General features: G+C 48.1%; 1 protein-coding gene across 13 annotated transcripts in view; it reads right to left on the reverse strand.

Moving 5' to 3' along the window:
* The window catches only part of KIF1A (kinesin family member 1A), a 376,457-nt gene that overhangs the window by 147,026 nt on the left and 203,238 nt on the right, over nt 1-26,193 (reverse strand). For all 13 annotated transcript variants that reach the window (XM_075569525.1, XM_075569526.1, XM_075569527.1 and 10 more), the window contains exons 17-21: nt 19,301-19,380; nt 18,750-18,856; nt 18,149-18,232; nt 15,818-15,998; nt 808-880 (exon numbers count right to left, since the gene is read on the reverse strand). In XM_075569525.1, the coding sequence (XP_075425640.1) occupies nt 808-880; nt 15,818-15,998; nt 18,149-18,232; nt 18,750-18,856; nt 19,301-19,380 (525 nt within the window). The remainder of the gene's footprint in view (nt 1-807; nt 881-15,817; nt 15,999-18,148; nt 18,233-18,749; nt 18,857-19,300; nt 19,381-26,193) is intronic.

Genomic DNA, 26,193 nt, shown 5'->3' on the forward strand with positions numbered 1-26,193 from the left:
CCACACATTTTTGTTCCCCCCAATAGGTACGAAGCAGGGATCTCCGGAGCTGAACCGCATTAATCGGCTCAGGGGCCCACCGTTTCCTGAGATACTTACCTCCTTAGGGGGTGCCGGTATCTCCTGCTTAGGTTGAGCTGTCCCATCACATGGGTGGGCCAATAGGAAGCCATGACGTCATACTGTAGGCTGCTTCCTATTGGCCCAATGGACCGGGGGCATGAAACCTGAGCAGGAAATACCAGCACCCCCTACGGTGGTGTCTCAGGAAACCGAGGGTCCCCAGATCCGACATTAATGCGGTTCAGCTCCGGAGACCCCTTGATTCAAACCCACAACTATTTAAAAAAAAGTAAAGCAACAGCGCTGTTACAGTTTCCCTCTTGCCGCCCCTAGGCGGCGCCTTACTTAAGGTAGGTATCACTATCTGTAACTGTAGCAGGACAGATTCGAGAGGTAATTCACAACCCCCTATTAAGGTCAGCTCAACTTTGAGATCTCTGCCACACATAATATTTTTTTTCTTGTATTGCTCACATTATACGCAGTGATGTACATAGAATATTGCAAGCATTGGTCCCTGCACTGTAGCGCTTACCATCTATTTGTAGGTTCCTGAGGCTCATGGAGATAAAGTGACTTGGACAAGGTCACAAGGAGCAGACACCGGTATTTGAACCAGGCTCCCCTGTCGTTGTTTCCAGTCAGTGCCTTTACTCACTGAGCCGCTCCTTCAGCCATAACTAAACTATTCACAAGCCGCCCACACTGATTCTGCTCACACGTAGGTAATCAAAGCCGCCTCACCAGTCTCTGCTGTTCCAGAAGGTAATTGGCCTCTTCACGTTCCTTGCGGTATTGTTCCTCCAATTCTTGAAGCCTGAGAGGGCGAGAGGAACCTGCTAGTAACGATCTCAACCATTACCTCCATTACTCGGAATTCCCAAATGGCCCAGATTTATTAACAGAGCTACAGTATGTTTTAGTGCACTTTATGGCTTATTCAGTGAAACGGGTTTTAAGGTTTGCTATAGCTAAGCACAGTTTAGTACTAATCTGGGCTCGCTGCCAACCTTCCTCTCCTAAGTAATGCCTCGTGGTAAGTTATATCCTGCACTAAGCAGAAACACAAACTACGATGTCGTACTTGTAGATTTCTCGGTTCACACTCTCTAACAAGAGTATTGTGAGATTATTATAAAGAAGGGTCACTCAGAGTTTGTATAAGATAAGGTTTGTCATTTATTGTATCACAACAATAATAATCAGAAATATCACAAAAGCTAACTTGTAAGCTAACAGCTAGCAGTAACCTAACAATCCATTCCTAACTATGCAGAGATTATATAGCTAATATGCATGTCATACTCACAAACCCAAAGATATTATGATAGGTCAGCCAGTCTCAGTAAGCCTCATCTGTGTGGTTCCCCACTCTCACTTCGGTTCTAATCAATATGGGGGCACGCCAAGTTATATAGCGTCTTATTGTTTGCTGCGTACGTGATATGATACCATACTCTGTGGCTACTGACGTATGATGTTTACCAGCATTTACAGTTTACTGACGTATGATGTGTTTCATCATTTACAGTTTGACCACAGCGCAACCACGGCCTGTTTAAGCGAGTTAGTTCCCCTTTTATGCATATGAACAAATATCCTGTTCATTTCATAGCAAAACAACCTATTATTTCTAAGACAAAAGTAAGCTATGATTTTGACAATATGCTCTAAGCTGTACTAGGCCTTATAATGATACTATATATGTACCTGTGACCTGTATTAATTATGCTATATATGCCATAAGATACTTGTAATCCATAACAGTACATTTGGGCAAATATTGTACCCCGCAACTCCATAATAACTCTATTTCCTATGATGCTGTGACAATAACCCTATTGCCAATGATATCTTGGTAATATCCTAACAAATAATTATAACCAAATTTTACATCCCCAAAAGAATGTGACGATACAGATATAGCGTTATTTACTTTCGGCGGGTCCTCGCACACTACATCTGATGTTTTATCGGCTGCTCCCATGCTATCTACAGTACAAGCATTATTAGACAGATGTGGTTAATGTATAGCGTGTAGTGTATAACTGCAGCAGTAGAGATGTACAAGGTCATTAGACAAAGAGACGTGTACATTTTATCTTCAGGTATTCAGATACCTCCGGGGTTACTACTGCACTGTATTGTAGCTTTGAGGGTATCATAGGTGAAGATATTCAGTGCGCCACCTGCCGGCCGTGCACTGAACTGCAACAACATAAATAACGGCACAAATATTTATTCCGGCTGCCCGTAACCGAGTCGCAGGCAAATTGCAGCTCAGTCGCACTCAAGTTGCGGCTCGGTCACGGACGAGGTACGGACAACAAAAGCGTTCATTCCTCTGTCTCGCCTCACCTCATGGCACCCCCGCCGAAAGTAAATGATGCTACATCTGTGCTTTGATCTAATAATACCTTGTTTACATCCCCATCTCCATGATATCCCCGCTCCCAATTACCCGTCATATACCCGGAATTCCAAACAATCCTCATCTCATCAAAACCTCAATATGTTTGCACATATCCCACCTTCTACCCTTCCACTATACTCACCACTTTCTCCCTCTCCACTACTACCTACCACCACTTCCCTGCCCCCCGTCCTCCCTGCCTCTCCCTCTTATCTGCCCTGTTACATACACATAATAGATTAGGTGGGGAAAAGACAATGTCCAATCGAGTTCAACCTATGTTACATTTGAATTGGGCGAGATGCTGATCCTATATTTATACCGTAAAACAAAACAAAAGGGGCGCATGGGAAAAAACACAGAGACAGTACAGTATGTATTACCAAACACAATGTATATGTACACTAATACATGTACAACATACTTAAAATTAAGACCGGATCATAATATCCAATGAATCACACAACACACAACACTACCAGAGGGCAAGCCTCAGTAACCCAAGGCACTCGTTGAATTCAAAGGTCTTAGGGACTGGGGGCTTACGTGATGATTATCAGCCAGCCCAATGCCTTCAACGGAGCCCTCATGGGTGTGTATGCGTGCGCAGCTTCTGGAGTCCGTCGTCACGAGCCCTCCGTCGCTGCCTATGACCTCACCACAGGGGGAAGTGTCATTCCAACACGAAACGCATCGTATTCACCGGTAATTATCGCTTCTAGTACTGGCGCATGTGACATCATGCATTCCGTCGCATGCGCATGTACTATATCCAAGGCTTAGAATTGCTGTATTAGCCAGCTCACATTGTGCACAATGTTAATTTCATGTAGTGTGTAAGGCAATGATTTTCAACCATGGTTCCTCTGAACCCCGTGCATCCCTAATGAGTTCCCTGTAATGTTCAGATCGTTTGAAAATTGTACCAAATACAGAAGCGTTTACAATGCATCTGATCACAGACGCGCTATTAGAGAGGGTTGGGGTTCCTTACAATGCATCTGATCACAGACGCGCTATTAGAGAGGGTTGGGGTTCCTTACAATGCATCTGATCACAGACGCGCTATTAGAGAGGGTTGGGGTTCCTTACAATGCATCTGATCACAGACACGCCATTAGAGAGGGTTGGGGTTCCTTACAATGCATCTGATCACAGACGGGCCATTAGAGAGGGTTGGGGTTCCTTACAATGCATCTGATCACAGACACGCTATTAGAAAGGGTTGGGGTTCTTTACAATGCATCTGATCACAGACGCGCTATTAGAGAGGGTTGGGGTTCCTTACAATGCATCTGATCACAGACGCACTATTAGAGAGGGTTGGGGTTCATTACAATGCATCTGATCTCCGATGTGCTATTCGAGAGGGTTGGGGTTGCTTACAATGCATCTGATCTCAGACGCGTATTAAAGAGGGTTGGGGCTCCTTACAATGCATCTGATCTCAGACACGCTATTAGAGAGGGTTGGGGTTTCTTACAATGCATTTGATCTCGGACCCGCTATTAGAGAGGGTTGGGGTTCCTTACAATGCATCTGATCCCAGACACGCTATTAGGGAGGGTTGGGGTTCCTCACAATGCATCTGATCTCAGACGCGCTATTCGAGAGGGTTGGGGTTCACTGGCCTCCGACCTATGCTGGAGAGGCTGCGGTCAACGGGGGGACATGGCCCACATCTGGTGGTCATGTCCGGAAATTCAAAAATACTGGTAAACTATACATAATCTTATAAAAGAGGTCACAGACCTCACAATCCCAATTGAACCGCTGACCTACCTATTGGCCAGGCCCTTAGAGACACTGGACCGACCAACAGGCAAATTAATCTCCTGGGATGACTGAGTCAGAGAGATCAGAGGCCTCAAGACTACAGAGAGCCCAGCACCATCCAGAGGCCTGGAACCCTCTGTCATCAACCTGCATCCGCTGTATACCATCTGCAGTGACTGCACATATATAGCATCTCTTTTCATATACCCATATACCCGCTCCCCCCCCTCCTCCCCCCTCTTTTCTCTCTCTTTCACCTTCTTTCTGTTTCAACTCCATGCTACCCCGATTGACCCCGGAGGAACAGGGGGACGTGGAGTCTCTTTCTTTCAAAAATGTTAAAAACTGTATTAGGCCACAAATGACCTGTTTTAGCAAATTTGTTAACAATTACTACTGCCTAATAAAAAAATTTGAGAAAAAAAAAAAAGAGGGTTGGGGTTCCTTATGTACAGTAGCATGGCTTGTACAGACTGCCTCTCTGCCTCCTGTCATGTAAGTCCTTTGTAGCTACAGGCTGTGGCAGGCTATCCTAGGGCTTTGACAACCCTCACGCTGACTCTCTGAGTGACAGAAGAGGTGGTGCCACAAGGTTCTGTGTACAGCCAATCATGGTTCAGACCTCGTGCCCTCCCCTTCTGGAGTCTCAGAGAGGAAGTCCAAATTATAGTTGAGTTGTTGTGCACCCCTCCTAGTGTGCTGTTCCTCCCGGCTAGGAGTGAGCGAGGCCAGTCAGTCCCTCCTGGGATGACTGAGTCAGAGAGATCAGAGGCCTCAAGACTACAGAGAGCCCAGCACCATCCAGAGGCCTGGAACCCTCTGTCATCAACCTGCATCCGCTGTATACCATCTGCAGTGACTGCACATATATAGCATCTCTTTTCATATACCCTTACCTGAGCTCTCAGTCTATTGGGTAGGGGTATATATGAAATCTGCCCTAGTGGGGGACTGACTCTGGAAATCCTGGAGCCCACTGGAGCTGGAGGCGCTGACACCCTGAGTTGAACATCAAGATCATCAAAAGCCTGTCCTGTTCCCCACACCATCGCGGACCACTCAGCCCTTCTGGACCATCATGGGTATGCATGCACCACAACAGCAGTAACCAGTAGTTACATCTTCCAGAGAGGGGGGGAAACTGTGTTACACTTACAATGCAGCTGATCTCAGACGCACTATTAGAGAGGCTTGGGGTTCCTTACAATGAATCTGATCTCAGACGCGCTATTAGAGAGGGTTGGGGTTCCTCACAATGCATCTGATCTCAGACGCGCTATTACAGAGGGTTGGGGTTCACTGGCCTCCGACCTATGCTGGAGAGGCTGCGGTCAACGGGGGGACATGGCCCACATCTGGTGGTCATGTCCGGAAATTCAAAAATACTGGGTAACTATACATAATCTTATAAAAGAGGTCACAGACCTCACAATCCCAATTGAACCGCTGACCTACCTATTGGCCAGGCCCCTAGAGACACTGGACCGACCAACAGGCAAATTAATCTCCCTTATTCTCACGGCGGCCAGATGTGCAGTGCCAGCCGCCTGGAAGAAGGTGTCCACCCCCCTCCAGACAGACGGTGATAAACATAATCAATGAAGTAAAAGACATGGAGAGACTGTCTGCATTTGTGAAAAGGTCCACTACCGCCTTCAACAACACTTGGGATCCGTGGTACACACGAATGACCCAGACCAATAGAACTACTACATGAATACAGCCTTGGAGGTCCTAATAGGAGATGGCAATTGTTTCGGCGGATCAGGACGAGGGGGTGATACATCCGCTCCCCCCCCCCTCCTCCCCCCTCTTTTCTCTCTCTTTCACCTTCTTTCTGTTTCAACTCCATGCTACCCCGGAGGAACAGGGGGACGTGGAGTCTCTTTCTTTCAAAAATGTTAAAAACTGTATTAGGCCACAAATGACCTGTTTTAGCAAATTTGTTAACAATTACTACTGCCTAATAAAAAAATTTGAGAAAAAAAAAAAGAGGGTTGGGGTTCCTTATGTACAGTAGCATGGCTTGTACAGACTGCCTCTCTGCCTCCTGTCATGTAAGTCCTTTGTAGCTACAGGCTGTGGCAGGCTATCCTAGGGCTTTGACAACCCTCACGCTGACTCTCTGAGTGACAGAAGAGGTGGTGCCACAAGGTTCTGTGTACAGCCAATCATGGTTCAGACCTCGTGCCCTCCCCTTCTGGAGTCTCAGAGAGGAAGTCCAAATTATAGTTGAGTTGTTGTGCACCCCTCCTAGGGTGCTGTTCCTCCCGGCTAGGAGTGAGCGAGGCCAGTCAGTCCCTCCTGTGGAACTGTGTTACACTTACAATGCAGCTGATCTCAGACGCACTATTAGAGAGGCTTGGGGTTCCTTACAATGAATCTGATCTCAGACGCGCTATTAGAGAGGGTTGGGGTTCCTTACAATGAGTCTGATCTCAGACCCGCTATTAGAGAGGGTTGGGGTTCCTTACAATGAATCTGATCTCAGACACGCTAGTAGAGAGGGTTGAGGTTCTGCAGAATTTCACAATATAATTATTGGGTTTCTTAACCAAAAAAAGGTTGGAAACTAATGCTCACAGTAACTGTTGTGAGATATATACAGTATAATTATCATAGAAGCAGTGGCGTAGCTAGACATGCGCGGGCCCCCAGCAAAAAAGGCCCCATTATAAGTGAATGTATTCCGTAGAATCAGGAGAAAAATGTGCCTCGATTTAAATTGGAGGATATCTCTCCTCATCATCCCTCTTCATCGTCATCCCTCCTGCTCTCTCTGATTGAGCTCTCTCCCCCTCCTCCAGCTCTCTCCACCTCCTCCATGCCTACCTGTGGTAGAGGGTGGTGATAGAGGCAGTGGCAGAGAGGAGGGTACACGGGGCGGAGGCGAGCCGCCAGAGTTAAGCAGAGGAGCAGCCGGCAGAGGAGTTAGGAGTTGCACGGAGGCAGAGCAGGACGGCCGGGGAGGAGCGCGCTGTAGCAGCATATATCCCGGAAGTAAGAAAGGGGTGCGCTCCTCCCCAGCCGTCCTGCTCTGTACAACCCCTAACTCCTCTGCCAACTGTTTCACTTTGGCGCCCCGCCGCGTACCATCATCTCGCCCTGCCTGCCTCTATCTGGGGGAGAAGAGAGAGCAATGAACAGCAGGACCGGCGAAAGGTGGGGAGGAGAGTGGACCCCTAAGAGCGCGGACCCCCGGGCTTTGCCCGGGCTATAGCTGCGCCCCTGCGTAGGAGTAAAAATCATTAAGTGCATTTTTGGTAAAAACTCACTAAATTAACTTCTTCCTGACATGGAATTTCTTGATATTTCTATTGAAAAAACTCATTAAATGGTCATAGTTCAGAGTTACCAAAACATAAAACTCATTAAATGGTTATTTAGTCATAGTTCAGAGTTACCAAAACATAAAACTCATTAAATGGTTATTTAGTCATAGTTCAGAGTTACCAAAACATAAAACTCATTAAGTACGATTTTGAAATAATGTCAAAAAGGGCATTGAATCGCCTTTTTCTTAGTACTCAAAGAAAATATTTAAAACTAGTCGCACTAATGCAATGACATCATTAGTAAAGCATTTGTTAATTACTGCATGGCCCTTATTCCAAAAACCGTGATGGTGCCAATCCTGCAGGAGCAATAAAAACCCCACTGAAGTCAGCTAACAGAATAAGGATCTGTCTCATAAGAGAAAACATGTCCCTTCTTGACACCAGCAATGGCAATCCAATTTCTCCCTGGACAACACCCTTCCTACTGTACTGTATGTTTAAATGATGCAGCATATCCCTCTGCAGAGGTGGGCAACCTATGTAGCCACAGGTGTGGGAATGAGAAGGGAAAATCGCCACACCATGTAAAAATTGAGAAATTATGTTGCTCAATCGAACATTTAAAACAACCCGCACTGTTCGTCTACTTCCCTCACCTCAGCACTATCACCTGCTGCTGCTTCACTCAGAAGTGTATGTACAGAGCTCCCAGGCATTGTGGAATCAGGTTGTATTCTTCTTTTCATTTGTGTTATTTTGGAGTGAAACTGTGGGGGATTGTGTGTTTTGTAGAGGTTTAAAGGTTGTTTTTGGGGTTTAAAAACCGTTTTTGGTTTTTCACCCAGGGACTGCAGTAATTTTCAACCCAGCACAAGCTGCACTTTGGCTGGCTGGTAGTGTAGCTTTCAACCCCTCTCCCCTTTCTCACCTGCAATTAAGAGCTCTGTGTCTTTTCTTCAAAGACTTGTTAAAAATTGTGGTGTTGCCTATTACAACAGAGAGAGAGTAACTAATAAGGGGGGAAAGATTTAAAACTGCAGCAGGTTTTAAAAAGCTGCTTTTTTTCCCCTCCCTTTGCAGAGAGGTTAATTGGTTCTTAAAAGGACAGTTCCTCTTTGCACCTTTCTCTCTAAACACTACCTCCTCCACTGACTAAAAGGCTTAATATTATCATGCCTAAGGGAGGTAGGAGTAGTGTGGCAACGGGGACCACACCCGGATACAGGACACCAAAAACTGTGGCCCCTAGGAGCAACACTCTTAGTCACAGCCCTAGGCCTGGTCCTTCCAGTGCCCAGGCCACGCCTCCCCCAGCGCCTGTTAGCAGTGTGGCCCCTGCGGCCCCAGTTCAAACATGGGCACAGATAACAGCTGCAGGCGTCGACCCCAGCAGACCCCAGCAACAACAATGCTGGGGCCACGCCCGGTGTGAGCAGGAAGCTTGGGGTGAGATGCCCAATGTCACCTGGCCTTAACATGGAGATCTATGTAAGGGCTGTGGCAGACGTTGTGGGTCCCTCTGCTGTGGTGGCGGCCAGCAAGATGTATGGGAGGGGCATTTTCTTCCTCCGTACGCTGGCTGCCACCCACACCCTGGTGCAGAAAGGCATCAATGTAGGGGGGATCTACATCCCTATAGAATCCATGGAGGGGTTAGGCACAAAGGTCATTCTTTCAAATGTGCCCCCCTTCATCCCAGACAGCCTCATGAGGCCACACCTGCAAACCCTGGGAGACATTAAGTCTCCTATAACAAAATTGCCTTTGGGCTGCAGGGATAGGGCGCTGAGGCATGTGCTCTCATTTAGGCGGCAGGTACAACTGCTGCTGCCGGGGAGCACAGAATCTGTGGAGGGTTCCTTTAGGGTGCCCTACGAGGGCATTCAATACACTTTTTTCTATGGCACGGAGGGGGTTAGGTGTTATCTGTGCAAGGATTTGGGGCACACTCATAGGAATTGCCCCAAAGGGAACAGGAATCCCACCTCAGCTCCTGCACCCGCCCCTCCCTCTGCCAAGACACCCGGTACTGCTGTGCCTACAACAGCGGGGCCCTCGAGAGCCCAGGTCCCCCCTGGGACCGTAGGAGATGTCGCTGCCCCATCTCGGGCGGTGACGTCTGCACCTCTCCCAAAAGAACAGAGGGAGAAGGTAAAGCCCTCGAGGGCCCAGGTCCCCCCTGGGACCACAGAAGATGTCGCTGCCCCATCTCGGGCGGTGACATCTGCACCTCTCCCTAAAGATCAGAGAGAGAATGTAAAAGCCACCCCACAACATTCACCCTCTGTTGTCGCTGCCCCCCCCCCAAGAACAGCTTACCCCCATTGTAAGCACCGTACAAGGTGCGGTGGAGCAGGAGGAAGCTCCTGCTGGGGAGGCAGCGGCACCCTCTCCTGGGGAATCAATCCCCAGGAAGAGCAAATTTAAAAATAAAAACAAGAGGGCGTTTGAGGAGGTCGAGAAGGGTGAAACGGATTACATTCACCCGCGGATGTCTTCAAAAGGGAACGCAATATCGTTTCTGCACGAGGTGGTTCCATCCAGCCCACTGGTTGAGATTAATCAGTGTGAGCCGGATCCCATATATGAACAGCCCCCCCCCCCCCCTCGAAGATCTGGAGGGAATGTAAGAGGAGGTACCCGACGTCTCTGGGGTGGAAGGCCAAAGTGCTCAACAGCATGAGGCCTTACCCCTAGAGATAGACATTGGGGAGCCTCCCAACGCCCATCTGGGTTGGAGAGAATCCCCCAGAGACTTGTGTTTCGGTGAATTTACCCCACCGGACACAAAAAAGATACCTGTCTTCGGGGACCCGGGGGTCGACCGGGATCCCTTTCCGGTTGTACCGCCTTCGGATGACACACATATGGATAAAAAGCCCCGGTTTGCGTCACCAGAGGAAGGAGATGGGCTAGGATTGACCCCCGTGGGTGGGGTTTGGAGGGTGTTTTGGTGAGCACTTCCGATTACATCTGGGAGTTGTCTGAACTGAACCCTCTTAGTGCGGAGTTTTGGGCAGGCACTTTATTGGGAGTGAATGCTGGGATAGACCCTCCCTTTGAGGTCCTTGCTAATGAGTGCCCTCCCATGGTTGGTGAGTGCCCTCCCGCGGATGGTGAGGGCCCTCCCGCGGATGGTGAGGGCCCTCCCGCGGATGGTGAGGGCCCTCCCGTGGATGGTGAGGGCCCTCCCGCGGATGGTGAGGGCCCTCCCGCGGGTGGTGAGGGCCCTCCCGCGGGTGGTGAGAGCCCTCCCGTGGATGGTGGGGGCCCTCCGGCAGATGGTGAGGGCCCTCCCGCGGTTGGTGAGTGCCCTCCCGCAGGTGATGCGAACACCCGTGGCATGCCATTCATCTGTATGGCGCTTGAGGAAAATAGTAGGGCATTGTGTGCTTCTGTGGCCCCCGAGGACTCTCGGGAGACCACTGCATCTGCCATGTCGCCACCAGCTGCCCCTGAACATCCTGACTCGGGGATGGAGGTGGAGAGCACAGTGGACCCCCTCATGGAAACACCGAGGAGGGGATCCAATCTAGGGCTGAGAGAGGCCCCCGAAGAGCAGGACGGGGGTCTTGAATTCTCCAGCCAAGAGGAGCCTGGGGAGTTGGGGCTCAGAGGGGAGTCCTCTGGCACCATGGAGTCGGTGGACTCCTCGATCCCCGTTATCCCTGCCCGGGAGATAGATAGTTTACTGGATGATACCCTCTGTAGAAACGGACATACGAAGGTGCAGTTGGCCCTTGAGAGGTGGAAGGATGCTTCGGTCATTCTCCACTCTCTTAGAGTATATATCAAGGCTAACCACAAGGCCAAACTTTCCGGGACTATCGAACATGTTCGGGTCCTAAAGTTTAACAAAGTGTTGCGAGAGCACGTAAAGGCTTCTCGGGGTATAGTACCCTGAGCGCCTATGGGAAGCAAGACTCTTGATTACCAATGGCTTTGAGCATCGGTACGCTAAACGTAAATGGATGTAAGGACGGGTTTCGCAGGTTCCAGGTACTCTCCTTTTTACAAAAGGGAAAGTATTCTGTGAGTTTCCTGCAGGAAACACATACCACTCCAGAGGCTGAAGCCCGCTGGCATCTGGAGTGGCGAGGCAAGGTCTTTTTTAGCCACCTCACTTCGACATCTTGTGGGGTGGTGACCCTGTTCTCCGAATCCTTTCCACCTGAGCTGCTGTTTGCCAAAACTGTTGTTCCAGGTCGCCTGTTGCATCTCAGGGTCGGCACGAGGACTACACGTTTAATTTCTTGAACGTGTATGCCCCTGCCACCGGACCCCAGAGAAGGCAGTTCTTCGTCAGATTGTCCGAACAGTCGACGCGGTGCTCGGGGGTGATTTTAACTGCACCCTCGAGGCTCTGAGGGACCGGAATGGTCCGGAGCCACACCCGAGTTCTGCGTCGGCCTTGCGGGAGGTCATCACCCGCTACTCCTTGGTAGACGTCTGGCGAGAACAACATCCCGGGGTATCCACTGAGTTCACCTATGTTAGAGTGTTTAGAGGTGGACGGATATCCTGGTCTCTGTACATATCCAGCCACAGCCTGTCGCGAGCTCAGTCCAGTACCATTAGGCAAGCGCCGTTTTCGGACCACAATTATGTGTGTCTGTGACAGTGGCGCTAATACCAGCAGCGCCCTCGGCCGTCTATTGGCATTTCAACAATACATTGTTGGAGGACAAGGGGTTTGCGACGTCGGTCCGAGACTTTTGGATGGCCTGGAGAGGTTGCAGGTCAGACTTTGCCACGTTAGAGCAGTGGTGGGACGTGGGCAAGATTCATCTGCGCCTCGTTTGTCAAGAGCACACTAAAGGTGCCAGCAGGCGGCGCAATGCTGAGATCGAGACCCTTAGGGAAGAGGTGCTCGATCTCGAGAGGCGGCTGTCTGTGGCAGGAGACCAATTCCTGCAGTGTGCCTACGTGGAGAGGAAGTGCGCTCTCCGGGACTTGGAAGATCGGAGAGCTCGGGGGGCGTATGTGCGATCCCGCATCCACTTCCTTCGGGAAGAGGGTCACGGGTCGCGCCACTTCTACGCGCTGGAGAAAAAGAGGGGAAACCGTAAACATATCACCTGCTTGCTAGCAGAGGACGGTACCCCTCTGACTGACCCGGAGAGCATCCGGGACAGAACCCGGAGGTTTTACGTAGATCTTTTCTCTCCGGAGTCCATCCAGCCGGATGCGTGCAGGGTCTTATGGGAGGGGCTTCCCACGGTCGGCGAGGGTGGAAGAGAGCGGCTTGAGTTACCTTTGACTCTGGCCAAGCTCTCTGAAGCTCTTAATCTCATGTCCCACGGAAAAGCGCCGGGGCTAGACGGGCTGACTGTGGAGTTCTTCCGTTTTTTTGGGGAGATGCTGGAACCTGATTTCACCGAGGTCCTGGCCGAACCCCTGGAGACCGGTGAGATGCCCCTTTCATGTCGGCGGGCAATACTGTCTCTGCTGCCGAAGAAGGGGGATCTCCGCCAGATCTCTAACTGGCGACCGGTCTCACTGCTCAGCACGGATTATAAGATCGTAGCCAAAGCGCTCTCGCTGAGGCTCAAGTCCGTGCTGGCAGAGGTGATTCACCCAGACCAGTCCTATACTGTCCCGGGCCGGAGCATTCATGACAACATTTTTCTGGTCCGGGACCTGCTACACCTCGCGCAGAGGACTGGTCTGTCACTCGCCCTCCTGTCCCTAGATCAGGAGAAGGCGTTTGACAGGGTGGATCACCGTTACCTCATGCAGATGCAGACCCTTTGGGAGTTTGGCTTTGGCCCACAATTTGTGGGCTTTCTCCGGATGCTGTACGCCTCTGCATAGTGTCTGGTAAAAATGAATTGGTCCCTGACGGCACCTTTTGCGTTTGGTCGGGGAGTACGTCAGGGGTGTCCCCTGTCTGGGCAACTATACGCGCTGGCCATCGAGCCCTTCCTCTGCCTACTGAGGAGGAGGCTCACCGGGCTGGTGCTGCGGGAGCCCAGCATGCGGGTAGTCCTGTCGGCTTATGCCGATGACGTGCTCCTCGTGGCCCAGGACCTAGATGATCTGGAGCGGGCACAAGCGTGCCAAGAGGTCTACACCGTGGCCTCTTCTGCTCGGATCAACTGGTCCAAGTGCTCCGGCATTTTGGTGGGTCCCTTACAGGTGGACTCTTTGCCCCCCGCGTTTCGTAATATCTCGTGGGGGAGCGATATTCTCAAATATCTGGGAGTCTACCTGTCTGCTGCGGAGGACCCAGCCCCAGAAAACTTCAGTGAACTTGAAGAACGAGTCATTGCTCGTCTGGGGTCATGGGTGTATCTGTCGAGAATGCTTTCCCTTAGGGGAAGAACCCTGGTGATCAACCAGCTGGTGGCCAGTCAGCTTTGGCACTGGCTGATAGCCATGGGTCCGCCCCCCAAATTTATCAACAAGATCCAGAGGAGATTGATGGATTTTCTCTGGATGGGGAAGCATTGGGTCTCTGTGGGGGTTGCGTGCCTTCCTTTGGAGGAGGGTGGACAGGGAGTGGTGTGTGTCCGCTCCCAGTTACACACTTTCCGCCTCCAATACCTGCAGAGATACCTATTCGCGGATCCGTCTCCGCAGTGGTGCCAGCTGGCGACCAGTTTCTTTCGCCAGCTGCGCAGTATGAGGTATGACCGGCAACTGTTTATCATCAGGCCCGAGGGTTTAGGAAGAAACCTCTCGGAGCTGCCGGCATACTACCGGTACTTATTAAAGGCCTGGAAACTGGTCTCCGCGACCAGGAAGGAACAGGCGGTGGGGGTTGATTTCCTCGCCAAGCCCGTGCTGTATAATCCGGCAGTGGGGGCTCGGATGTTGGATTCACCCTCTATTTGCCGCCGGCTAATCCTGGCTCAAGTGACCAGAGTCGGGGATCTCCTGGACTATGAGCGGCGAGACTGGGTAAGCACAGAGGTGCTTGCGCCCCGTATGGGTATGCTTACTGCCCGTGTCCCTCGTCGTTTGATCCGGGAGATTAAAGATGCAATCCACCCCGACTCACGCACCTTCATCGAGGGGGTATTGCAGACCGGAGAGCCTTGTCAACCTTTCAATCCTAGCTCTCCGGATCTTTGCGTAGAACCCAAACCACGGCAACCCCCTCGGGCTCCTATCTCCCCCAACCTCAGCAGGTTGGGGGATATGTCCCCGGCATGTTTCCACGGCATGCCGAGGAAAGTCCTGTATTCTCTGGTGCTCCATATAGTGCACTACCTCGCCCTTGTCACCCGCCCAGATACCATCTGGAGGCGGGTATTTCTTGGGAACGAGGACGAGAGACCCCGGTGGAGAGAGCTCTATTCAGCTTTGGTTCCCCGTCCCGCCGGGGATTTCAGTTGGAGGGTCCTCTATGATGCACTGAGCACAGGAGAGTACTTGGCACACTTCACGGACTCCCCCGCCGCCTGTCCCTTCTGTGGCGAGCGGGAGTCCGTATTCCACATTTATCTGAGCTGCGCCAGACTGCAGCCCCTCTTATCCACCTTGAGGAGCCTTCTTCTGCAGTTCTGGCTGGGTTTTTCCCCTCATCTTTTTATTTTTGGGTGCCCAGTGTCCCGAGACAATAAGCCTAGGGATCTCCTAGTCAACCTGCTCCTGGCATTGGCTAAGGTAGCCATTTACAAGACCAGGAGGCAGTGTTTGGAGAGGGGGGTCCCAACGAACATCGTGGCAGTGTTCCGGGCGCTGGTGCACTCCCGTATTCGGGCAGAGTTCATGTACGCCGAGTCCGCTGGGACGGTTTCGGAGTTTGCCTCCCAGTGGGCGTTAGGCGGGGTGCTCTGCTCGGTATCCCCCATCATGGGTTCTTTTGAGTTAACCCTTCTTTTTTAAGTGCACTTTTACAGTGCACTTGTTGGTTCCCTTATATATTTGTTTGACTAGTTTTTCTTTGTTCTACTTGGCAACAAGTAGAATTGCTGTTTAACTGAATTGGCCGGCTTTGCCGGCCAATCAGTATTGAACCAGATCAAAATAGGCTGCTTAACTCACCTCAGCACTATCACCTGCTGCTGTCTCACTCGCCTCAGCACTATCACCTGCTCAGCAATATCACAGACTGAGCCACTAATTGAGCCACCTGTGCTGAAGCAGGGATATCCTGAAAACCTGACCTGTTGGTGGCCTTGAGGCCTGGAGTTGGCCACCCCTGGTCTATACCTTTCCTTTCTAAAAAGATGTGTAGCCTCTTCTAAAAGCTGTACCTGCCGTCCCAGTCACTACGGGCAGCAGATTCCCCAGTTTGACTGCCCTTCCCTTTGCTGCCTCTTCACAAGCACACGCTCACCTCTGCTCCATCTCTTGCTTCATGTCGATTCCCTGTTTGTCTAGCAACTCCCGCTGAGCGAATGCCCAGTCCACCGGCTCCACGGGGGTCTCGGCGCAGGGCGTGCGCTCTCTATCCTGCCGCGCTTGCTCGGGGTGGGTAAAACGGAATACGTGATTCTTCCCCATGATGATTCGATTTCCTAGGGACCAAAGGGCAAAAGGGTCAGAGCAAACGTTGAAACTGTGCACTGTATAGGATAGCGTTTCTCAACCAGAGTACTATGTCACCCAGCGAAGCACTAAGTGCCACCGTACATGGGCAGGGGTGGTCAAACCGTTGTCAAGGGCCACAAACAGGTGGTGCTTCAGCACAGGTGGTGCAGTCATTGACTCAGCCACTAATTGAGCCACCAGTGCTGAAGCAGGGATATCTTCGAAACCTGGCCTGTTCTTACATTCGCCGCACATTTTCTTATTCTTAGTATGATGGACGTCATGTTCATACATAGAAATGCATTGTTTTCTCTACTTGCACTTCTCTTTTGATGGACAATTTGAATGCATTGAGAACACACTTTGAAGTTTAATATTCCAAATAATTTACATCGGGCGCCACAGACTCTCGACCTCCAACCGCAATGTCTTTACTTTGTGAGAAAGGAGATGCACACGCCACACCACACCACGCCACACCACACCACGCCACACCACACCACGCCACACCACACCACGCCACGCCACACCACACATAAAACTGGTTTTATACATCGCTGCGCGGAGACGCACTAACTTTCTATTCTTCCGTGTGTCTGCTCCCATTGTCTAAAGGGATCTTATTGTCACGTATCTGATGTTATTGAAAAGGTTAAAGGGTCAGTGCAATGTAGTGGGTCACTATTTTTTAACTGCCTTTTGCTCTGCCTTTTTTCTTCTTTTTACCAGTATTTTTTAACCCTTTGTGGGACAGGGGAGCACAGAAGTCAATCTCCCGAAGAAAAAGGAGCAGGTACATTATGATGTAACAACTCAAGGGGCCCCTCGAGTCCCAGACTCCATGACGTAGTAGTTACGTCTATAGGCAGGCACCCAAAGGGTTCTACAACCTCTCAGAATAATTGGTTTCCATAGAAAGATTCAAACACCCTTCGGCAACCACCAAACCTCAAACAGAAATTAGTCAACAGAAAACTTCATAACGAACGTAAAGACACTGATAATGACACAAAACCGTGCAACAACACACGCTGCAAACTCTGCAAACATATATGCCAAGATCCCGCAGCCAGTCACAACCATGGAACATTCAATGTTAAAGGATCATACAGCTGCACATCCAGGAATATAGATTCAGTGCAACAAATGTGACCAAGGTTGCTACATTGGGGAAACTAGCTAAAAACTTCAAGGCAGAATGAATATGCACAGACACTCTATATAACACCACGAAGAAGGAAGATACTGCTCACCAGTGGGACATAATTTCTCACTACCAGACCATTCCATAAATGATTTAAAAATCAAAATCCTCAATGCAATGTTCAAATGCACCAAGAACGGAAAACATTTGAACTCAGAATGGTAAGACTATTTGACACCAAAACAAGAGGACTTAATGCGGATATGGGGTTTCTCACACACTATCATAATTTGTTGTAATGGTCCTCCCTGCCAATGTGCCATCCTATACCTCCACCCCTCCCTCCCAGCATCCTCTTCCCCCTCTGTGCTGCTGTGGATATACAGCCCCCATCCCCAATTCTCACCTTCCTTATCACCCTTCCAGTGTCTCCAAACACTACATCTCTCTGGTCTTTTTCTTCCCCCTTTTGTTTTTGTTTTTTCTTTTCTAATCTCTGTCTAAGTCATAGAAACCTTTGTATATCAGTATTGCTGACGAAAGCTTGTCCTATGACATAAATTGTTAGTCCAAATAAAAAAGGTATCACCTAATACTGAAGAACTAATTTATTCTGCACTATCGCAACTGGACTAACACGACTATTTCCGTTACACACACACACACAACACACACACAACACACACACACGCATGCACACACACACACACACACCACTATATAAATGTTGTTATCAATAAAGTAACTTTTTTACTTTGCATTTTGTGATGAATTATTATCACTGAATATCATTCTTCGCTGGGAACATTGGGCTCAGGTATATCAGCTACTTGTGTTTATCTGTTTGACTAATAATTGCTAGATAATTACTTTGCAAACCAAAGAGCAGAGCGAAGCTAACAATTTACCTGGGGCTCTTAGGACTGACAGACAGTCTTATCAGCAAAAGTCTTTAGATAAATATAGTGAAAATGCTGCAAAGTATTAGTTTACCAGATCGCAGCACGCAGGGGTCCGTCACCTTCTTCCCGTTCACATACGTGTCGGCTCCTTCGCACGGCTCAAGGTTCACTACCACTGTGATAGAGCAGAGCATTGCACCATTATAACTTTGCATCATGATTTAACCCGTGTGACACAAAATGCAACAGATAGTCTCTCACCTCATGGTTAGGACCTGCAGGGCATCACCCATTGATCAGAGGCCTGCAGAGCATTGCAACACTACACAGTGCATTTCTGTGGTCTCTAATGTGCCCCTATTCAGCATGCTGTGAAACCGCGCCCGAGCGCAGGAGAAGAGAGCAGCTCCATTCAGATGAATGGCACTAAACTCCTCTTCAGCACTGGGAATTCACTGCATATTGGAAAGTACTGTCAGCATGCTGCAGAGCAATGCACTGTTAATGGCCCTTGGCATCCTCAGGGGGATTTGCCTGATGTACAGCTTGTCCCTGCACATCCCTGGGAATCTCCCGCAAAGCACTACACTGAGTATCTTCACCAAGCGTGATATTGCTGCAGCGTATCGCATGTCCCTGCACTGCTTTCCCAATGGTTTTCCTGCAGAGCATCATATTTGGTGCTCTGGTACCTGATCCGCACAACATGACGTGGCTCCGGAAAAGACAGTGTTCCTCCCGGATGAAGTGGCCACTCAGAACGATGTCCTGTCTCCTCTCACCATCCTCACGTCCAACCCTGTGACATGGGAATATTGTCAATGCAGAGGACAGGAAGAGACTCCAGCGCACACACAGTACTGCCAGACACTGCCCCTCTATCCCCCATGTGACTATCCACCTACTCCCCGCTTCTCCCTGTACTCCACTGCCCCCTTCTTTCTCATGCTACTCCCTGCTTCTCCCCTAGCACCACTGCCCCCTACTCTCATGCTACTCCCTGCTTCTCCCCTAGCACCACTGCCCCCTACTCTCATGCTAGTCCCTGCTTCTCCCCTAGCACCACTGCCCCCTACTCTCTCATGCTGCTCCCTGCTTGTGTCCCCCGTGTGTCTCTCAGGCCACTGCTCACACATTTACTCCCCCTTGTTGTGACACTCTGCCCGACTCATTCTTGATCCTATTTGCCATGTAAGTTTCTTCCCCTTATGTCACTCTGCCCCACTACATCACCACGACTCACCTGGTGATGCCGTCCTTGATGTAATATAAGAGACACTCCGACATCAAAGGGTCCTCATTGAGATTCACCAGGTGTGGTGTCTGAGACACAGAGAGAAATACAGTAACACCCAATGATATAATAGATCACATTTCAGAGCCAATTCTACATTAGTATAGAGTGTGGGCAGAAAACGTCCCGAAAGGCCACTTTAGTCTTTACTGAATTACCCTGTTACAATTGCAATCACTGTATAACTATTATACAGATATGGATAATAGCTAATTTGCCTATTATAAAATAAAACATTAGCCAGCCAGCATAAAGTAAATAAACCTTTATACTTACCCCTGCCATAATGAAGGGCATCCTCGTCAGCATACTCCAGATCCATGTCCTCCGATGCCAGCAACAATACATGAAAAAATACAATCTAATGGCCCCTAACCCTTTAATCACCTAAGCAGTTAATAACCGCTATAGTAATTAAGGGGTTAACCTACCCTTCCCCCGCTACACAGCTGGGAGGCCTAACCACCCACCCTGGGACCACTATACCCACCTTGTACCCATTGATTGGCATAGTGGTACATCATACCCATATAATATGGGCATGATAAGCCACTATATCACTCAATGGTCACGCTAATAAAAAAGCATGAAGGACAAAAATACACAATAATAAAAGATATACACATGCACCTAAACACCCCAATTCAATAAATAAAAGCACTAGTCAACCAATTAAATAAATAAAAGCACTAGCCAACCAATCAATTTAATAAATAAAAGAACCAACCAATCAATTTAATTAATAAATGCACTAACCAACAAAACAATTAATTAATTTAAACTACTAGCCAACACATCAATTAAAAACCAGTAGCTAACAAAATAAATAATTAATTAAAAACGCTAAACAAACGGAAAATTAAATAAAAACAAGCCATCCAAATTACAAACAATTTAAGCAAAACAACAAACAGAAAACTAAAAAACAACAATCAATAGAATAAAGCATTTACCCAAAAATGAATTGGCTGTCCCTGTATTGATCTGTACCCTAAACGGGCACAGATTAATACATTAGCAGTCAATGGGCAATGTAAAACATGAAAATAAAAAAATACAATAAAAAAAACCTGTAAAAATAAAATTACATACATTCAATATTTTTCTTACCTTTAGAAGCGTTGATCCTTCGAATCCCGCCGATTCTGCAAACTCTCGTACCGCGATGTCATCAAAGTCAATCCAACGCCATCCACCTTGAAGATCTGGAACAGGTAACAAATTTCTTCTTTCTTTTCTATCACCATCTTCTTTCTTTATCTGTCATTATTTATTTATGTTTTTTAATCTTCTATCTTCATCTATCAATTCAAAACCCAATGATAAATCCAGAACAGGATATATTCTCTCGTCGTCTTCTTCCTGTTAAATGAGACATACAGGCCTTATATATATGGCCTGTGACATCACATTTTCAGGTCAGATGGTACAGCTCCAATCTGATTGGAGCTGTACCATGTGCCCGCCTCCTTTTTTTTTTGTTAAGGATGTGATGTCATCTCCAAGGGAGGTACGTCACATCCTTAAAACTACATGGCTAAATCACATGGTATTACAGCCAATGGGATTGAAGACAATCCCATTGGTTACTATACTATGTGATAGGTCACATTAGTTCAAAAGGATGTGACGTCACTTTAAGGGATGATGTCACATACTTTTGAATTAATGTAACCTATCACATGGTACAGCAATCCCTTTGGCTGTAATACCATGTGATATAGCCATGTGGTTTTAAGGATGTGACGTTCCTCCCTTGGAGATGAGAAAAATAGACGGGCACATGATACAGCGTCCAATCAGATTGGAGCTGTACCATCTGACCTGAAAATGTGATGTCATAGGCCATATATAAGGCCTGTACGTCTCATTTTACAGGAAGAAGACAACGACAGTATATCCTGTTCTGGATTTACTATTGGGTTTTGGATTGACAGGTGAAGACAGAAGATTAAAGAAAAGAAAAAAATAATGACAGATGAAGAAAGAAGAAGGTGATAGAAGATAAAAGATGAAATTTGTTACCTGTTCCGAATCTTCAAGGTGGATGGCGCCGGATTGACTTTGAAGACGTCGCGGTACGCAAGTTTCCTGATACGCCGGGATTCAGAGGGTCAACGCTTCTTAAGGTAAGAAAAATATTGAATGTATGTAATTTTATTTTTACAGGTTTTTTTATTGGATTTTTTTTATTTTTAGGTTTTTCATTGCCCATTGACTGCTAATGTATTAATCTGTGCCCCTTTAGGGAACAGATAAATACAGTGATAGCCAATGCATTTTTGGGCAAATGCTTGTTTTCTATTGACTGTTATTTTTTCTATTTCTGTTTTTTGTTTGGATTAAATTGTTTAGAATTTTGATGGCTTGTTTTTAGTACCTTTTAGGATTGGTTAGCGTTTTTAAATTATGTTGGCTACTGGTTTAAATTCATTAATAGATTTGTTGGCTAGTGTTGTAAATTAATTATTTGTTTTGTTGGCTAGTGGTTTTATTTGTTTAATAGTTTGCTTGGATAGTTATTTATTTAATTGTATTGTTTTGAAATAACAATTTTAATAATTACGCTATTTTGGTAATAGATAATTATTTGTGATGTGTTCTATTAGGCTATTTAGTTCTTTTATTGTTGGGGTGTTTAGGTGCTTGTGTATTTATGTAATTATTGTGTATTTTGGGCCTTAATGCTTTTTATTAGGTTGACCATTGAGTGATATAGTGGCCTATCATGCCCATATTATATGGGTATGAGATACCACTGTGTCAATTAATGAGTACAGGGTGGGTATAGTGGGTCCGGGGTGGGTGGTTAGGCCTCACGGGAAGGTAGAGTGGGATGGTGGTTAACCCCTTAATTACTATAGTGGTTATTAACCGCTACAGTGATTAAGGGGTTAGGGGCCATTAGATTGTATTATTTATTGTATTCTTTCTGGCAACGGAGGACATGAACCTGCAGTATGCTGATGAGGATGCCCTTCACAATGGCAGGGGTAAGTAGAAAGTTGTATTTACTTTATTTATGCTGGCTGGCTAATATTTGATTTTATAATGGGCAAATGAGCTATTATCCATATCTGGATAATAGTTATTTTGCCCATTACTGTACTGTATGTGTTGGGGGTCGTGGGAGGGGGGAGGTGTATTTATTGCAATGAATTCCACATTTTTTTTTTTTTTGCATCTGGATTGATACCGCAGGCCAGCGGGGACCCTCACCGGCCTCTGGTATCAATCCGGTGTATAAAAAAAATGTTTTTATGTGGGGGCACAGGGGGTGGGTTGTGTATTGGTGGTTAGTACATATTGTAATGTTTATTGGGGGCAGAGAGGGTGAGTGAAGGGTCAATAAAGCTGCTGTTGTTCCTTAACCCCTTCATTGCCTTAGTGGTAAGCCGCTAAGGTAATGAAGCTGCCTGTAAATGCATTTTTATTGCATGGAATTCATGCTGGGAGTCTCCGGTGCTGATATTAATGGTTATCAGCTCCAGAGACCCCCAACATCAATCAATCTGATGCAGGAAAAATGCATTTTTTTTCTAAGTCTCTCTCTGGCCGCTTATTGGCAACTTCTCACCACCTTCCTGCCAACTTTTCCTGGTGGGAGGATTTTGAGGAAATCTCCATTCTAGAGCTGCGATTAGCCCCGATAAGCTACTAGAATTGCGAGAGTTTGAAAACCTGCCTATAAGTGGCTTATCGCCTCTCGTTTGGCGATTTTTTCCCCCCTCGGAATAACAAAATGCAGAAAAGGGCTTTTATCAGCGAGTTATCGGGCTTACTAAATCGCAGAAGGCCTTTTTGGCGAAAAGGTCTCGATAAGTGGCTTATCGGCGCTTAGTGCATAGGCCCCAAGGTTGGGAATCAGCTTTAAAAGGGAATCACATGGAGCTCACTTGATACATAGCTATGGGAAAATGAAACAGAGGCGGCCAGCGGTCCCAGCTCCATGGCCAGAGGCAGAAAGACAAGTTAGCAGCATAAAACCACCGACAGATTTACAGGGTTAGAAAAGCTCTATACAACCTATAGTCATATGGAGCAATTCTTCAGATAAGAACTGTCCTCATTATCCTAACACATATTTCCCCTGAGGTCTTCCTAGCTTATTAGTGAGAAAGTGACCCACAACCGGATAAGAGAAACAATGTAACAATTAGAGCACTACAGAAACATAGTAACACATATTAATATAGAAGAACAGCGAGTGACACAGATAAAGGTCCTACAGTACATCCACGGTGGCTAGACAACATTATCCCGAGCCTAATTATTTCCAGCATACATCACCTCGGTTATAAGGACATATCCCCAGACCCCTAATTGCTGTGTTATAAGAACTTCCCGCAAATATCTCCTCACAGCCAAAATGTATCAGTGGGAGGAATCCTTGTTTTAATAACATCTCATAGTCCCCATAGGTACATAACTATGGGAAGAGCCAGTTAGAAGAGTGTGACCCAGCATGAGCTGGGATTCATCAAGCTGCGACGTGGAGTATTGCACCCTGATCCATCTGAAACCGCCATTCAAGTCAATAGAAACTACTGATATATCCCGCATCGCGGCTTGATGACTCATTATGGCTCGTTCAAGTGAATGGACCAGAATAATAATATATAGTACTATATCATTTCTTTTGCATGTACACATCATTTTGCAGTCCCTGCGCTGAAAAGCTTGCAATCTAATTTGTGTCTGAGGCGCAGAGGGATACAGTGACTTGCCACAAGGAGCTGACATTGGCGTTTGAACCGGGTTCAACCACTACAAAGGTAGTGATGTTATCAATGAGCTACTCCTTCAGGCCGTTAGGTGTGTTGTGGCATTTCGCTGCTTAGTAAACAGCAGCACACCAGCCCATGCTAGAAATTCCTTATAAAAATATCTATTTGTGGACCCAACATGCCATCATGGGATCTTCCTTCCATGTCCCCTTTTCTAAAATGTTCTGTTCATGTCAGTTTTCAGGGAAAAGGGAGACCAAAAAGCGCACCAGCACAAACGGAGCAGGAAGAAACCAGGACAAAAAAATGATTAAAAGGGCACTTTAATGTGGCAAAAGACCCATCCAATGCATTTCGAACGTCGCAGCGTTCTTTTTTTCCTTGAAAAAGAACGCTGCGACGTTCGAAATGCATTGGATGGGTCTTTTGCCACATTAAAGTGCCCTTTTAATCATTTTTTTGTCCTGGTTTCTTCCTGCTCCGTTTGTGCTGGTGCGCTTTTTGGTCTCCCTTTTCCCTGTATTGCATTGAGTAGCTGCACAGCCTGCCTGCCTGCCTGCCCTACCAGGATGTGAGTATTTGCATATTTTTCAGGGGAACCTGCCAATGAGACTGATGGTGAGTGGGTTGCACCACACACCACCTGTCTTCAGGAGGATAGTACCCATTATATGACACAATAGGTACTATATCAATTGTTAGTACCCTGGTTCAGTGGTCTGGCTTATTATCATTTTGAGATATACCTGCATTTGAGCGCTTCAGCTATTTTCCACATGTCAGTTTTCAACAAGAAAAATATATATTTTTAAAACATTTGAAAGCATATTGAGGTTATCAAGCTATTTAAAAAGTAGAACAGGAGCTGCTCTGTGCCTCTCTGGTGATGTTATTTATTTTCTAAGGAAGTTCCAGGTATTGTACTATGGACATCAATGTCATTTTACATAATTTCCAGCTCTCCATAGGGGACAGAAAGATACGTTACTACATTATCTAGCAGCATAGATACTTCTAACACTAGTGGAGTGATACAACACTGCTAAAGAAATTCATTCTTAAAAAATATATAATACTAGCTGAGAGACCCGGCGTTGCCCGGGATGTAAATGCGTAATAGGTAGTATTATTTATAAATCGTGGAACAATAGGTGACTGTTTGTTGTAAAGGTTGGATAATAATATTGAAAAGAAAGATGGAATAAAATGTAATACGATGTTGTATAAAAATGGTTTATTGTAACCACACCACAGTACAATGTATATTTTGGTGCCATAAGTGATGTAAAAATGTGAGGCGTGTGTCCTGCTAGGGTGTGAGGCGGCGGGTGGCGCGTGGGTTGTGAGTGCTGTCTGCGAGTGGGGGTCCTGCTAGGGTGTGAGGCGGCGGGTGGTGCGTGTGTTGTGAGTGCTGTCTGTGAGTGTGGGTCCTGCTAGGGTGTGAGGCGGCGGGTGGCGCGTGGGTTGTGAGTGCTGTCTGCGAGTGGGGGTCCTGCTAGGGTGTGAGGCGGTGGGTCAGTGATGTCGGTGCGTAGGGGCGGGAGGGGGTGGGAAGAGGGGGGAGGCGGTGGGAAGGGGGGGTGGTAGGCGGTGGGAAGGGGGGGTGGTAGGCGGTGGGAAGGGGGGGTGGTAGGCGGTGGGAAGGGGGGGAGGCGGTGGGGAGGCGAAGGGGGGGTGAAGGGGGGGTGGAGGGGAGGTGAAGGGGGGTGGAGGGGAGGTGAAGGGGGGGGTGGAAGGGAGGTGAAGGGGGGGTGGAAGGGAGGTGAAGGGGGGGGTGGAGGGGAGGTGAATGGGGGGGGGGTGTAGGGGAGGTGAAGGGGGGGAGGTGACGGGGGGTGGAGGGGAGGTGAAGGGGGGTGGAAGGGGGGAGGCAGTGGGGAGGGGGGGGAGGCGGTGGGGAGGGGGGGGGAGGCAGTGGGAAGGGGGGTGGAGGCGGTGGGAAGGGGGGGGAGGCGGTGGGAAGGGGTGGGGGGAGGCGGTGGGAAGTGGGGAAGGGGGGCGGTGGGAAGGGGGGGGGGGGCGGTGGGAAGGGGGGGGAGGCGGTGGGAAGGGGGGGGGGCGGTGGGAAGGGGGGGGGGAGGCGGTGGGAACGGGGGGGAGCGGTGGGAAGGGGGG

Source organism: Ascaphus truei, chromosome 14 (assembly GCF_040206685.1).
Source record: "Ascaphus truei isolate aAscTru1 chromosome 14, aAscTru1.hap1, whole genome shotgun sequence".
NCBI classification, from domain to species: domain Eukaryota; kingdom Metazoa; phylum Chordata; class Amphibia; order Anura; family Ascaphidae; genus Ascaphus; species Ascaphus truei.